The sequence below is a fragment of the Alligator sinensis genome, unplaced genomic scaffold, assembly GCF_000455745.1.
Source record: "Alligator sinensis unplaced genomic scaffold, ASM45574v1 scaffold419_1, whole genome shotgun sequence".
In the NCBI taxonomy this organism is placed as follows: Eukaryota; Metazoa; Chordata; order Crocodylia; family Alligatoridae; genus Alligator; species Alligator sinensis.
The window spans coordinates 1,126,400-1,139,123 of NW_005842360.1; the positions used below are offsets into that span (position 1 = coordinate 1,126,400).

A 12,724-nucleotide genomic window follows, 5' to 3' on the forward strand; every position below is an offset into this window, starting at 1 on the left:
TGCTGCAGTTAATTAAATGATTAATAAATTATTTCTGAACCTGCAAGTTATTTCTAGGCCAACTTATGTTGTTTTGCTGTCTAACTGCTCAGTTGTGCTAGTGCTTCAGATAAATATGAAAGTGGTGTGAACAATGCCTTCAAACAGTGACACCTAGGAAACTGTAAGTGCAGAGAGAGAGGATGACTTGAAAATCGGGCCCTAAGAGTTTAAGAATAAATGTCAAAATGAGTGTGACCACAACCCAGGAAAAAAGTTCTCTCAATTGGATAATTACATAAATCCTTTTTCTCTTTTTTTCTTCCTTTTATCCTGCATATTGGATTTACTAGATTTGAATTTGCTGCCCCTGTTCCAACATATATTCTGGCACATTGGATCTTTGCTCACTTCCAGCACCTGGAGATTGCTCTTTTTTCCCTGAGTGATATCAGTACCCAACTTTACACTGGTGTATGATGTGCAATGGCAGTGGCTGTTAGTGAATGCCTCATTTTTGTCTCTAATAAGCAGCCACAGTGGCTGCTTTCTGAGCTGGCCAATGTTCCTGGGGCCATTTTCCAACTTTACCAGCGAGCTTGAGTTTTACTACTTCATCAGTGTTTGCATTTTACCTGAATTACTAAGGTGAAATTCTTTGGAAGTGTTCAGCATCAGATGAGGCCTTCTCCCCTGACTGCTGTGGCTTGCACTGTCTGCAGTGAGAGCAGAGTTCAAATAGTGGTTAATGCTTTTGAAAGTCCTTCCCCTGTGCATCCCCACACACCTGATCCTCAGCCTGTTATCGCCAAACCTGCTGCTAAGCCCGTCCATTGTCTGAATTAGAAGCACCTCTAAAATACAGAAATTCTGATCTAGGAAAATGCTGGTTAGCTTAATTCTGCTTGAATCTTTGGGAAATTAGTTCTTCTGTAACTTTGGTGCAACTTGATGGGCTCTTCAATGTTAACTTGTCACTCACTGTGCTGTGGGAACTCTGATAAAGAGGAGTTATGCTTATCATTTAAAACTTCTGAATATAAAGATTGTTATAGCTCAACTCTACTCAACTCTGCCTTTCTAGTTAGCCACTAATTGCATGAGGTTGAAGCTCACCCTGAGAATGAAATGAGACTCTCTTGTTTCCCATTTTTTACCCAAAGTGGCTGCCAAAATATTTTTGCTAGTGAAAAACACAGAAGGATCTGTGACCATCTTCTGAGATGCACATTAGGAGAAGGATTTATTGCTTTTCATATGGATAAATCACTACAAACACATCACTGGAAAACCAATGGCAGCAGGCCGAGGGGAAAAGAGGGGCAAGTGTTACATTCTGCTCACATGGGGATACGTTTTTCTTGCTGGACTGTTTCATTATCAACCACTTCAAAGGCTTGAAGATCAGGGTCATTTATTAATCTTTTTTTTTTTCTTCTTCTCTTAGTACTTCTGGCTCCTTGTTCTCTCACGAGGTTTGGTTGGCATTGGTGAAGCCAGTTATTCCACCATCGCTCCCACCATCATAGGAGACCTTTTTACCAAAAACACCAGGACCCTCATGCTGTCCGTCTTCTACTTTGCGATCCCTCTGGGCAGGTAACCAACCCAATACAGTTCTGACTGATCCTACATGGCTGACTTGTTTTGATTGGCTTTCTTTATATAGTGAAGGCTGCAGATTAGTGAGTAGAGGAGGAGCCAGTTAACCAGAAGAATTAGGTTTTGTTCCCAGTTCTGCCATAAACTCATGTGCAGTGTTAAGGCCCTTTTAGGGAATAAGTATGAAGTATTAGATATTATTAGCAAAGTGCAGTTTTGGAATAGCGACGGTATTGATTGTACAATTAATAAGACTAATGGTATGCCGATTCTCTTAACTGTTGATGCTTCTTGCCCATTTGTTGTATGGGCCTAGCTGAATCCTGCCAAATTCCTGTCAACTCTAGAGGATCATTTTTAATACTGGGAGATAAATTTTCAAAGGTGTGCAAGTGCAAGATTGAACATACATACATACTTTATAAGTTTCTGCTTTCTCAGAGCCTACTTAGTTGCCTTTCATATTTCAACCTATATGAAACTATGAAATGTGGCTCTGAGCAACTCTAGACACCATGGTAACTAAAACAGTAGTGGTCATACTATTTTAGTGCTTCTAATCTTGGACCTGCAACTGGGGGAACTATATATTTAAAAGTTTAGTACAGAGAAGGCTGAATGCTCTAATGAACGTTTACGCTGAACCTTACACAGAGACATGGAGGAAAGCCAAGCCCATAGATTCCTGATGAATGTAACAGCCATATTCTGTCTTATAGTAATTATTTCCTCTGGCACTTTCTTTCATTTGAGTTCCCTTATCAGCCCAGTGCAGTATCTGATTGTTGGGACATGAGGGATTCTGTGTTTTTCTACAGTGCCTGACCCTGCATTGTGAGGTGGCAGACAGGGTGAGCTCATACAATTTGCATCCACATTCCAGAGGTAGATGGCTTCCTGTGGAGAAGTAACTCAGTGAGTTCATTTCCAGAAGGGAAAACCTGGACAGCAGTGAACCCCATCAGTGTAGTAAAAAAACCATCTGATTTGGGGTGGTAACACACTGATTAGTGATCAAGGCAGTTAACTTGAAGACAAAGCTTAAAAGCATTCCTTTGCTCTTCAGGAAAAAGAAATGGCCAAGTCCATAACTCGATGGAAATAGCTGTTTCCTAAATGGCCCTGGGACAATGAGTGTTTGTGTAATGAATTCAGCTGAGTGATGGTTGGCAACGTATCAATTCCTCCTGAAGACAAATGTGCTTAGTAATGGCATGCAGCTAGGAATGGACTCAAGTTCTTCAGTCTGGCTCTGGGTCTTAATTAACCCAAAGGCCAGCAGACTTGGACTCAGTGGTTTGGTTTGGGGACCTATTTTTGCAAATGGTCAGTACTGGAATCTTACTGAGTACTGCTCAGGTATCTATGTGGCTGTACAGGCTGTATAATAAAGGTGTCTCACAAGTTCCAATCCCCCTGTAGTATCCCTTGCAGCTTTAACCCAGGCAGGCTCCATGCTGAGTGCTGCATTTTCAAAAAAAACTCCAACACTCAACTAGAACTGCCATTTATTTCCTGGACATTATTCAGCGTCACCAAGCAAAAAATCTGCTTGGTCCTCTGACCTCTCAGTGGGTTGATAGTGTTTTCTCATTCGGACTTTGCATGTTTTCTTTAAGCCTTGTCATATGAGGTTATGGTGTCTCTTGATGGGTATTTGGGGCTGCCTTCTATGAAATGGACAGTCAGTACATAAATGTTTAGACGCAGTATCAAGTTGGAAGGCATTTTTTTTTATTAATTCCAGTCCTGGGTCCAAAATTCACATTAGGGCAGGGATAGGCAGAGTGTGGGAGCTTGAGTGAGACAGATTTTGGATCCTGAGGCTGTTTCAGCCTCTTATAAAGGGAAAAGCCTGGAGATCAGCATCTGAACTTCCACCAAATCTATATTTATTGGAACCAATTGTGCTATTAACAGTTAACACATTATGCATCTTTTCTGCTTCTAGTGCTGCTCATTTTTCACCCAACAGGAAAAGGGAAACTTCATAGAACCAACAATTGACTGTGACTCTGTCTCTTCTGGATTTTAGTTTCTTTGAAAACAGCTGCACTTAAGATATTCTATTAAAACCTACTCTTTTCTCTGTTACTTTGCAGTGGTTTAGGATACATCACTGGATCAAGTGTGAAGCAGGTAGCAGGAGACTGGCACTGGGCATTGCGGGTAAGCAGTTGTCTCAAGGGTCAGTAAACTGGCGCAAATATCCCTAGTAAATTAATGTGCACATTGACACGCACATGCATGTACATGCGCACATACACACAAACCCCTCCTGATGAGGGGTGCCTCATGTGTACTGATGTACCTGAGTAGTGCCTGACAGTCACAGTTTTCTTCCTCAGAACTTCCAGCTGTGCAAGTAGTCAAACCAATTCAAAATTTGATATTTTGGTGATTTGGTTCACCAAAATTTTCCTAAATGAACACTATTTTCCTTTTTTGGGGTGAAATTCCAGTCTTTTCCCCCAGCAGAACTTTAGATTTTGGAAACGTCTCGAAAGCACTAATAGCCAGGTATCTGTCTGTCTCTGTTTGCAGTCTTTGTCCCATTTCGTAAGAGGATGGTAGTGAAACTTGGTGGAACCCTGTCTCTTATGCAATGTAGTATAACAATACCTACTCAGGATCCAAACTTAACATGTCATAGCTAAAGGGAGAACAGGACTTCTAGACAAAGAGAAGATTAAAAATATTTTTATGGATATTCAGCACATGGAAGGTGAAAATCATGAAGCCACTGGGACCCAAAAAAAGGTGGAGGCTATTGGCTTTTTATGTTTGTTTCCCACTCTGGGAGCAACAGACTTCTAATCATTTAATTATCAGTCAAGGGTGGTTTCTTAATGGGGTGGGGAAGAGGAGGCGGTGACCTTAAATCAATTCCACAGCCTTTCAGTCCCCTGCTATCAAGAAACTCTGCAGGAATGGCTTCCTGCTTTGAGGAAAAAACACTTTGTTTCAGTTTCCGTATGTTTTTCTGCCCTGAGATACTCTATTTCCTTCTATTTTAACCTCTTGGGACCTCGATAAATGTGTTGGCAAGATAATGTGCTACATACATTAAAAACATGCACTCACACAAAAAGATGTCTTGAAAGAGTTGTCAGGAAGTGGCCCCGGAAAACTGCTTTCTGACCTTTGACAGTCAGGCCAGTATGAGGCTGAGCAAGAGGTTTTCTCGGGTGCTGGCATTCATGAAGGCAATTCATTCCTTGGAGCTTGAGCCAACACCATTTATAACCACAGGTGTTGAAATATGCAGATTCCCTGCCTCAAATAAATCGTCCTTTTTATGATACCAGCTCTTCCCTGACTGTGACCAGGAAGCAAAGCCAATAAAGTCACCACGAACTATCCGTCAGCAGTTGGGAGAGCGAGGAACAGATTCCAACCATAAATGCTTAATGCAAAGAATTAAGTTTAATGGTCTGAAGCCTCAGCCTAAAAAATTGGCTTCCTTATCTAACGGCAGAGATGCTTTAAAGTTGAAATTGGCTTGAGCAGGGGCCAGCTCAAAGCATAATCAACACCAAAGCACCCCACTCTGCCGAACACACTTCACTGAGATCTGGGCCAGCCCTCTGCACGGAAGCCAACAGTACCCCAGTGGTTTGCCAGTGTCACTGGGTGCAGGAAGTTACCCTTTGCTTCCTTCCCTTCAATGAGGTCTCTGCTCTTTTACTGAAAAAGCTGTCAAGGCCACAGCTCTTCTTGGCCTAGGCTGCCTGGGGATTTGCCCCTCCAATGGGGCTCTCGTCTTAGATGCAAACATTGCAACACATGGCCCTCTTTTGATCACCTGCCCAAGCAAAGCATATGGAAATCATAAGGAGAAGTTAGTCTGTCCTAACCTAGTAGTGTGATGCAGTTGCTTACTCCAAAGGAAAGGGGGACCTTCTGGGCCGCTGAATCCAGTCCCATGTATTTTGCAGGCAGTCATTTATCCAGAAGGGGTCCATAAGTTCATCCTCTCCTAGCCATCTCTGGCACCATCGCCTCTGAGCACCCAGTGAAAAGAAACCATTCAGTTAGCCGCACATAGGGGGCACCTATACACGTACATTGAGGCTGCTCCGACGCGTTGGAGCAGAGTCGATTAATTGAATCTGCTAGAGCGGCGTCTGTAATTACATAATTAATCAAGTCTGTTGGCGCGCTCCAGCAGACTCCAGTGTCATGTGTATCAGCATCCCTGCGCTGAAAAATAGCAGCGGGGTCACTTTAAAGCTCATTTGAGCTTTTGTTAAAGCACCCCCCACTGCCATTTTTCAGTGCAGGGACGTTGATACGTGTGACACTCCGGGACATTCCCCCACCCCCCCAGCCTCCCGGAGCACGTGTAAAATGCCCAAAGAGCAAGAGAGACCAAGGTACTACCAGTGCTTTGACCACTGCTATGGTAAGGAACGAGTTAGGTTAAAATATTCTGAGATGCAACTCAGAAGAGCACCAGTAACGATACCACTGTATCACTCTTCTGATCTCGTTGGATCTGCTGAGCTGAAGGAGGCCAGGGTTAGTCTGTGCCTAGTTGGGAAACCCTACAGAGAACACCTAGAATTTGTTTGGTGGTTCTTCAATAGATGCCGCTCATCATTCTACAGCCAATAATAATTTAAATGTGCCGGCAGAGCAGGAGGGGATGCTGTGCTTCTGGAAGAGCTGGACTCTTCAGATCCAAACAAACAAAGGTCTTGAAAAGTAATATTCATGAAAGGTCCCAAGGCACTTCAGTTTAGAGTTAGAAGTGTGATTCAGCTTCTGAATCCTTTATTTTCTCCTATGGTTTTTAATGAAAGAGATACTTTCCTGTCTTGAAATGTTTGGGGCCTTTCCTCCAGGGAAAAAACGTGTGGGACCTCCATCTCTGGGACATGTAATTTTGCACTGTGGGTGTAAATCAGATGCTATGAGGTGCGAGTCCTCGGGCTGATGCCTGTGATTGTTTTGGTTGGTCCAGAGTTTTTATGTGGGTGTTTCACATATAGAAGAGGTGGTACTGGCCTTTTTTTGAAAATGCTTTGATTAGCAGCACTGCTTCACCCTAGCGATGACTGAACATCGGTGGCAACAATGGGATCTGTGTTTGTGGCTTGGAAAGCACTAGAGGATCCTTTGGGAAATGCAGCCTTGTTGAGTGGTCAGATTAGTGGAGTGGGAATTGAGAGGCCGGGCCGCGGTGTGCTTCAGTATTCTTATCTGCTTTCTCCGCTTTTCCGCTTGAATATCACATGCATCTTGCTGCACCACAGCTTCAGCAAGCAGCTGCTAGAGGAAAAAAGGGATAGGTGAGGCACCCATGCAGGAAGGATGAGGCTGCTGTGAATGCATGCGACACTAGGATTGTGGTGGGGGACAAGGAGTCCCCCAGCATCTGGAAACCTTTTTACTTTCCTGGCTCTTTGTCCCTAGACCATCTCTAAATTCTTCTGGAAATCAAGCCCTGCTGGGAGTTAGTTACCCAAGCACTGTGTCGCTGCAGAATTGTGTTAAGAAAAAAACTGAATATAGCAGCTGTCCCACAGAAATTTACCACTTTCATGACAGCATCCCTATGGCTGGGGGTAACGGGAGTGAGCTAGGACAGCCTAGGGAATAACAGAGAAAGCAAGGAGCGGAGCAGATGCTGCAGTGTATGTAGAGGCTCTGACCGCTGAATCTGGTCACTGAAGCGAAACTAATGCAATCTGTTTCTTATTGACTAGTCAAGGCAACTGCTGCTGCCATCCTGTGCTAATGCCCAGATCCTTTCTTCCAGGTATCTCCACTGCTGGGTATGATCACAGGGACGCTCATCTTAATATTGGTACCTGCTGCTAAAAGAGGCAACGTTGAACAGCTGGGGGGACAGCTGAAGGCTAGGACCTCGTGGCTAAGAGATATGAAGGCATTGTTCAGAAAGTAAGAGACATGCTTCACCTCCCTGCCCTGTATGATTACCCAGTGGTGGGATCTGAGGAGCTGCAGAAGGCCTGGGAAAGGAAATCACAGTTGTCTGTTCACTAGATAAGGATCCTACTTACAGGGTTTTGACCCCAATTTTGGATCAAAGCTTTCTAAGATTCAGATCCAAAATTTTGCTTTAGGATCCATAGGAAGTTCCCAGCAAGGCTGAGTGCAGGTGTGGAAACTTGAGAGTGGGCCTTCAGCAAACTCTGTTACCAGCTTTCAGATGCTCATACCCTTTATATTCCCTGTTGGGCACCAGGAGAAGAACCCCTTTCCCAAAGTGGAATTACATTAAAGACCAAAGGGAATTTTGCAGAGAAAAATCTATAAATGCCCACAAGCACTGAGGGGATGCATACGCTTTTGCAGGTGTCCACACATTCCCACAGTTGCAGGTGACTGCATATCCTCTCAGAATCTCCTCATAGTTGACAGAAGTGCACGAACCAAAGGCGCATGCTTTCAGCTGTTTAGGGAGTTGCATTTGCTAACTTACTTTTCAGGGCTGAATATGAGTATATGTGCCCTTGTTGGCTAGTGCTGTCAGCCTCTGCTAGGACAGTATTACAAGGGCTAGCAATTTATTTACAGCTGTCTTTGTTGTGTATCATATTTTTGGGTACCTGGTCATCAGTGATCCTCTACCATTCAGAGCTGGGATGCTCAGGTGGGAAACCTGGTGCTCTGAGCCAGAAAGCAGATAGCATTATAGCAGAGAGAGTGGCATTTGAGCAGTTGGTGTCCTGATGCCTAAGTGCTGAGTGTATGCTGAAAGCCTCCAATTTAGTGGTCATGTAGTGCTTTGAAACTATAAAATGGTGCCTCCAAGCTAGAAATTGCTACAACATGAGGAATTAGGAGTGCACCCTGGGCCTGATTCTCTATTGCTCTGCAGTCTGTTGTCACTGGACCCATGCAAAGCAAGTGCTAACCAAGACCAGCCTGGAGCCTGATGGGATTTTACACCTGCTTTGTACAGAGGGAAGTGCCTGCAGAGAAGAGAACTAGGCCTTGTAGACTAGGGGCAATGCTTTAACCAGAGTGACAAAGCAGCATTTTATGTGGCACAGAAAAAACCACAGCACAGTGGTTGCTGCAGGCAGGTGACCTCCCAGCTACTGATCCTCTGGGAGCCTGCAAGAAGTGTGCCACAAGAGCCCACCTTCTCTAGAGGACGATGCAGCCTTTCCCAGGAAGCACTGTTGTGTGTTGTCAAAGCTCACTTCAGTGGCTAGGCTAACAAGCCTCACCTAGCTCTAGGGGTACTGGTGTAAGGGGTTTGGGTTGAAGTGCTGCTGTTTTAAGTATTCCTGAGGCACCTGTGGCTCTTGCTCCTTCAGGGTCTCTGCAAAACTAAAGCAGCTGTGAAGCTAAATCTCCTCTTGGCTTTGCCTCTTCCATCTCCCCAGCCGCAGCTATGTGTTCTCGTCACTGGCCACCTCGGCCGTCTCCTTCGCCACAGGGGCGCTGGGCATGTGGATCCCCCTCTACCTTCACAGAGCACAGGTGGTGCAGAAGACAGTGGAGACCTGCAGTTCCCAGCCCTGTAGCACCAAGGACAGGTGAGGCTCATCTGCTGTTTTGGAGAGTGGCTGTCTTACTCGGGGAAATGTGAAAACCCCAGGGATCATGATGTAAGAGAGTGACACACAGTTACAAGGATTCCTGTAACTTCTCCTGGCCCTCTGCAACATGGAATCACTGGAGTTTAAGTTCAGGATTCATATCCCTTTCAGCATGAACCTGTTGTGAGGCCAGAATAGGCAACCAGGAAGGTTGAGGAAGAAGAGGTGGCTTTGCAGCAGAGGCACAGGACAGGGAAACAAGAGGTCTGAATGCTTTACTGTCCCTGCCACTGATCCCTAGCATGGTGTTGAGCAGGATCAAGGGTTCTCTGTATTGGCTTCCCAACCTGTAAGATGTCAGTCACACTACTTTCACAAGAGAGTTTTGATTGATTCACACTGAGAAAAGCACTTTCAGATCTTTGAATGGCATGTGACCTGCTGTGATGTCAGAAGCACCATGTTGGCTCTTGCTCTAAGATTGAGTGGGAGATGGTTGCAGTAGGGATGCTGTTTACAAAGGCTGCAGGAGGATGGGCTAGCATGAGGAGCCTGCCATTTGGCATGGGGAGGCCAAAGTTCAGGTCTCCAGTTAGTTCCTCTCCCCGGGGGCTGGCAGGAAGTTAGGGTTTTGCCCTGTGCAACATCTTCCATTAATGGGTTACAAAAAAAGAATAGTTGGTTGCATCAGTAGTCACTGCACTACATGATCTTTATGGGTGGGAGAGACCTCAGACTTACTACGAAACATTGGAAATTGACTTTCCTGTTGTTCCTTTATTTGAAAGTTCTTCATCTAAAAATTGTTCCCATCTTCATCTTTAATATTCCTGTAGTGCTGACCTGGGGACATGGAAGAGATGAGGGGGAGGTCTGTGGGTAACAAGCTGAATAAACCTCTGTGCCGTATCCTGTACGAGCTTAATGCTGAAGCGTGTTAGTAAATCCCTAAGCATTCTGTAGATGTAATTATCTTTCAGTTACCAATAACGTGCTGCCTCTCCTGAAGCAAAACATGGTATTTGGGAAGAATGCTGCGGAAGTGGATAGCTGCAGTGGGAAATGGGTAGGAAAGATAGTCCACTTCTAGCCTAACACAAACACTGACCAAGAAAGGATTTTGTTTCCTTGCAAAAGGTTTTGATGAAAGCATGGTTTTGTTTCTCATGTGTGTCAACTCCTTTTTATCTTTCCCAAATCCTTTGCATCCACTGAGAATTTGATCAGTTTTTCAATGAAAACCTAATCGTGTTTCAGGTCCCCTTCAATAATGTAAAGTCAAAAATGTTTTATTTGAATAATTTGAACCAGGTCTAGTTACTACTCCTCATTTTCTTGCAAACTGCCATGCAGTTTTAATGACCTGAGGTTCCTGCTTCCCTAACTTTGCATTAAATTATTTAAGGGTGGTCCCCCTGGAGACCTTTGATGAGCTAGTAGGTTTTACTACCCTTGATGTGTGCACACTGGGTAATGGAGGAGAGTGAGAGCTGTGATGAAACGTGACGGTAGAGGAGGAATACGAGGTTTGGACCCTGTGGGCATTGCCCATGCAGTACATGATTCAAAGCTCTGGCACTCTTTTCAGAGCTGAGTTCCTCTGGGGTTTCTCTGTTTGTTTGTAAAATGTTTCCATTTTAGTGCAAAACTCTACAGCTAACTCTCAATGTTTTGTTTTTAATAGTTTGATCTTTGGAGCAATCACATGCTTCACAGGCTTTCTGGGTGTGATCACAGGGGCTGGTGCAACCAAATGGTGCCGCTTAAAAACACAACGAGCTGATCCTCTCGTCTGTGCTGTGGGCATGCTGGGTTCGGCCATCTTCATCTGTCTGATCTTCGTCGCTGCTAAGAGCAGTATTGTGGGAGCCTATGTAAGTATGGTCCACAGTGAAAACTGTGAATGGGCAGGGACCATCTTGCAGGTCCAGCCTGACACCAAACCTTCTAGGAAGGAAGCAGTGTTCATCCTTGCACAGTCTGGGACTGTGACACTGGTCTTGTGCTTGCCTCTCTTTTTGATGCTATCTTTTCTCGTTGCCATTCTGTAAACACATTGAGAGACAAGACTGCTTTTCCCAGTGCTCCCCTTCCCCATTAGAAACTCACCAAGTCAGACTACGTGAGATTCTGGGGCTTAAGTTTATCGTGGACATAAAGTCGTACGTCCCCCTCTTTGTTTAGTTTTGACCACTTAAGGGGCTAATGTCCTTGTCCAGCATTTTGATGTAGGCAAATATGAGATCTCCCTTTATCATAGGAGGGCTGTAATTGCAGTATGGCACATGGTAGTTACAGTACAATTACACTCTGGCACACATTTTGTTGCTTGTAATTACTATACTATTAACTCGCATAACTGAACCACTTTCTGGATTACTGGGAATCATTACAGTGTGAATACAATGTATTATTAATTGTATTACCATAGTAGTCAGGAACCCCTGTCAATGACCAAACCCTCGCATTTTGTGCTGTACAAACATGAAAAAGATGGTCTTTTCTCCAGAAAGCCTATAATCTAAATTTACAAAAAGAGACAATAGATGGTACAGATCAACAGAGAGAAGAGCACAAGAAAACTTTTGACAGAATGCATGATAACGCCACCACTGGGGAATCTTGGTTGGGTGAACCAGTGGAGTAGTTGGGTGAACCATAGTGAAAAGTATTTGATTATATGGTGAATGCAGAAAGAGTATGACCAGATACATTTCATATGGGAACCTGAAAAAATTTAAAATTTTGCCTTTCCCTTGTATTTTCATTCTCCACGATCATAGAATCATAGAAAATTAGGGTTGGAAGGGACCTCACGAGGACATCTAGTCCAACCCCCTGCTCGAAGCAGGATCATCCCCAACTAGATTGGGCTTTTTTTTCCAGCCCAGCAGTGCCTAGGCTGGCTTACAAGAGACTCCCCTTTGCAATCCAGTCCCAGGTCTGGATCTCACATTTTACACCAGAAAATCAAAATTCAATTCCAATCAGCCCAATCCTAGCTCTACTGAATGCTCAACTCTGTGCTTTCTTATACAGGGCAAAGATGGTGTGCTTCGGAGAGCAGTGTGGGAGGACAGGAGTAGGGCCATTTGGGAGTCCTCATCTCAGAGAATCCCAGCATTTTGCTTCTCCTGCCCATAGCAGGTCAATGCAGTGATTCAGGACTCTGTTTTAAGTGAAACGGGCAAAGATGCAAAATAGCCATTTCTAGTCCACATAGATCCCTTAGCACTAGAGGTAACTGGCCTTGATTTGTGCGTGCTGGGGCTGCTGTCACTCTTTATATGCTTAGAGAAGAAAGTTTAAAAATAAAAAATTCACAGCAGCCACTTAAAAAAGAATCAGAAAGAAATGCAATTCATGGGAACAATCTTTGCTGCATTGAGCAACAGAAAAATGACCATGCCAGGGTGCTTGGAAGAGCATGTTCTGGAATGGAAAAGCATTCACCTTTTTTTATTTTTAGCTGGCTCTAAATGATGATTTCTGACACCTCCCTCTACCTGCCCCTAATTTTAATTCCTTAATGCACACAGACCCATTTTTCCTATCTCCCATACCTGAAGCAGGGGGGAGAGATTAAATTGACTGTGTTGTTGTGTGTTGATTCTCCTCTTTTC

At 44.3% G+C, this 12,724-nt stretch overlaps 1 protein-coding gene across 4 annotated transcripts in view; it reads left to right on the forward strand.

Annotated features, from left to right (window-relative positions):
* Positions 1–12,724, forward strand: part of LOC102376386 (protein spinster homolog 2) — a 166,564-nt gene that overhangs the window by 109,605 nt on the left and 44,235 nt on the right. For all 4 annotated transcript variants that reach the window (XR_003095361.1, XM_025210622.1, XM_025210620.1 and 1 more), the window contains exons 4-8: positions 1,427–1,578; positions 3,684–3,750; positions 7,346–7,488; positions 8,946–9,098; positions 10,786–10,975. Coding sequence is in view for 3 of the 4 variants with exons in the window: in XM_025210622.1 (XP_025066407.1) it covers positions 1,427–1,578; positions 3,684–3,750; positions 7,346–7,488; positions 8,946–9,098; positions 10,786–10,975 (705 nt within the window). In the remaining variant the exon portion in view is untranslated. The remainder of the gene's footprint in view (positions 1–1,426; positions 1,579–3,683; positions 3,751–7,345; positions 7,489–8,945; positions 9,099–10,785; positions 10,976–12,724) is intronic.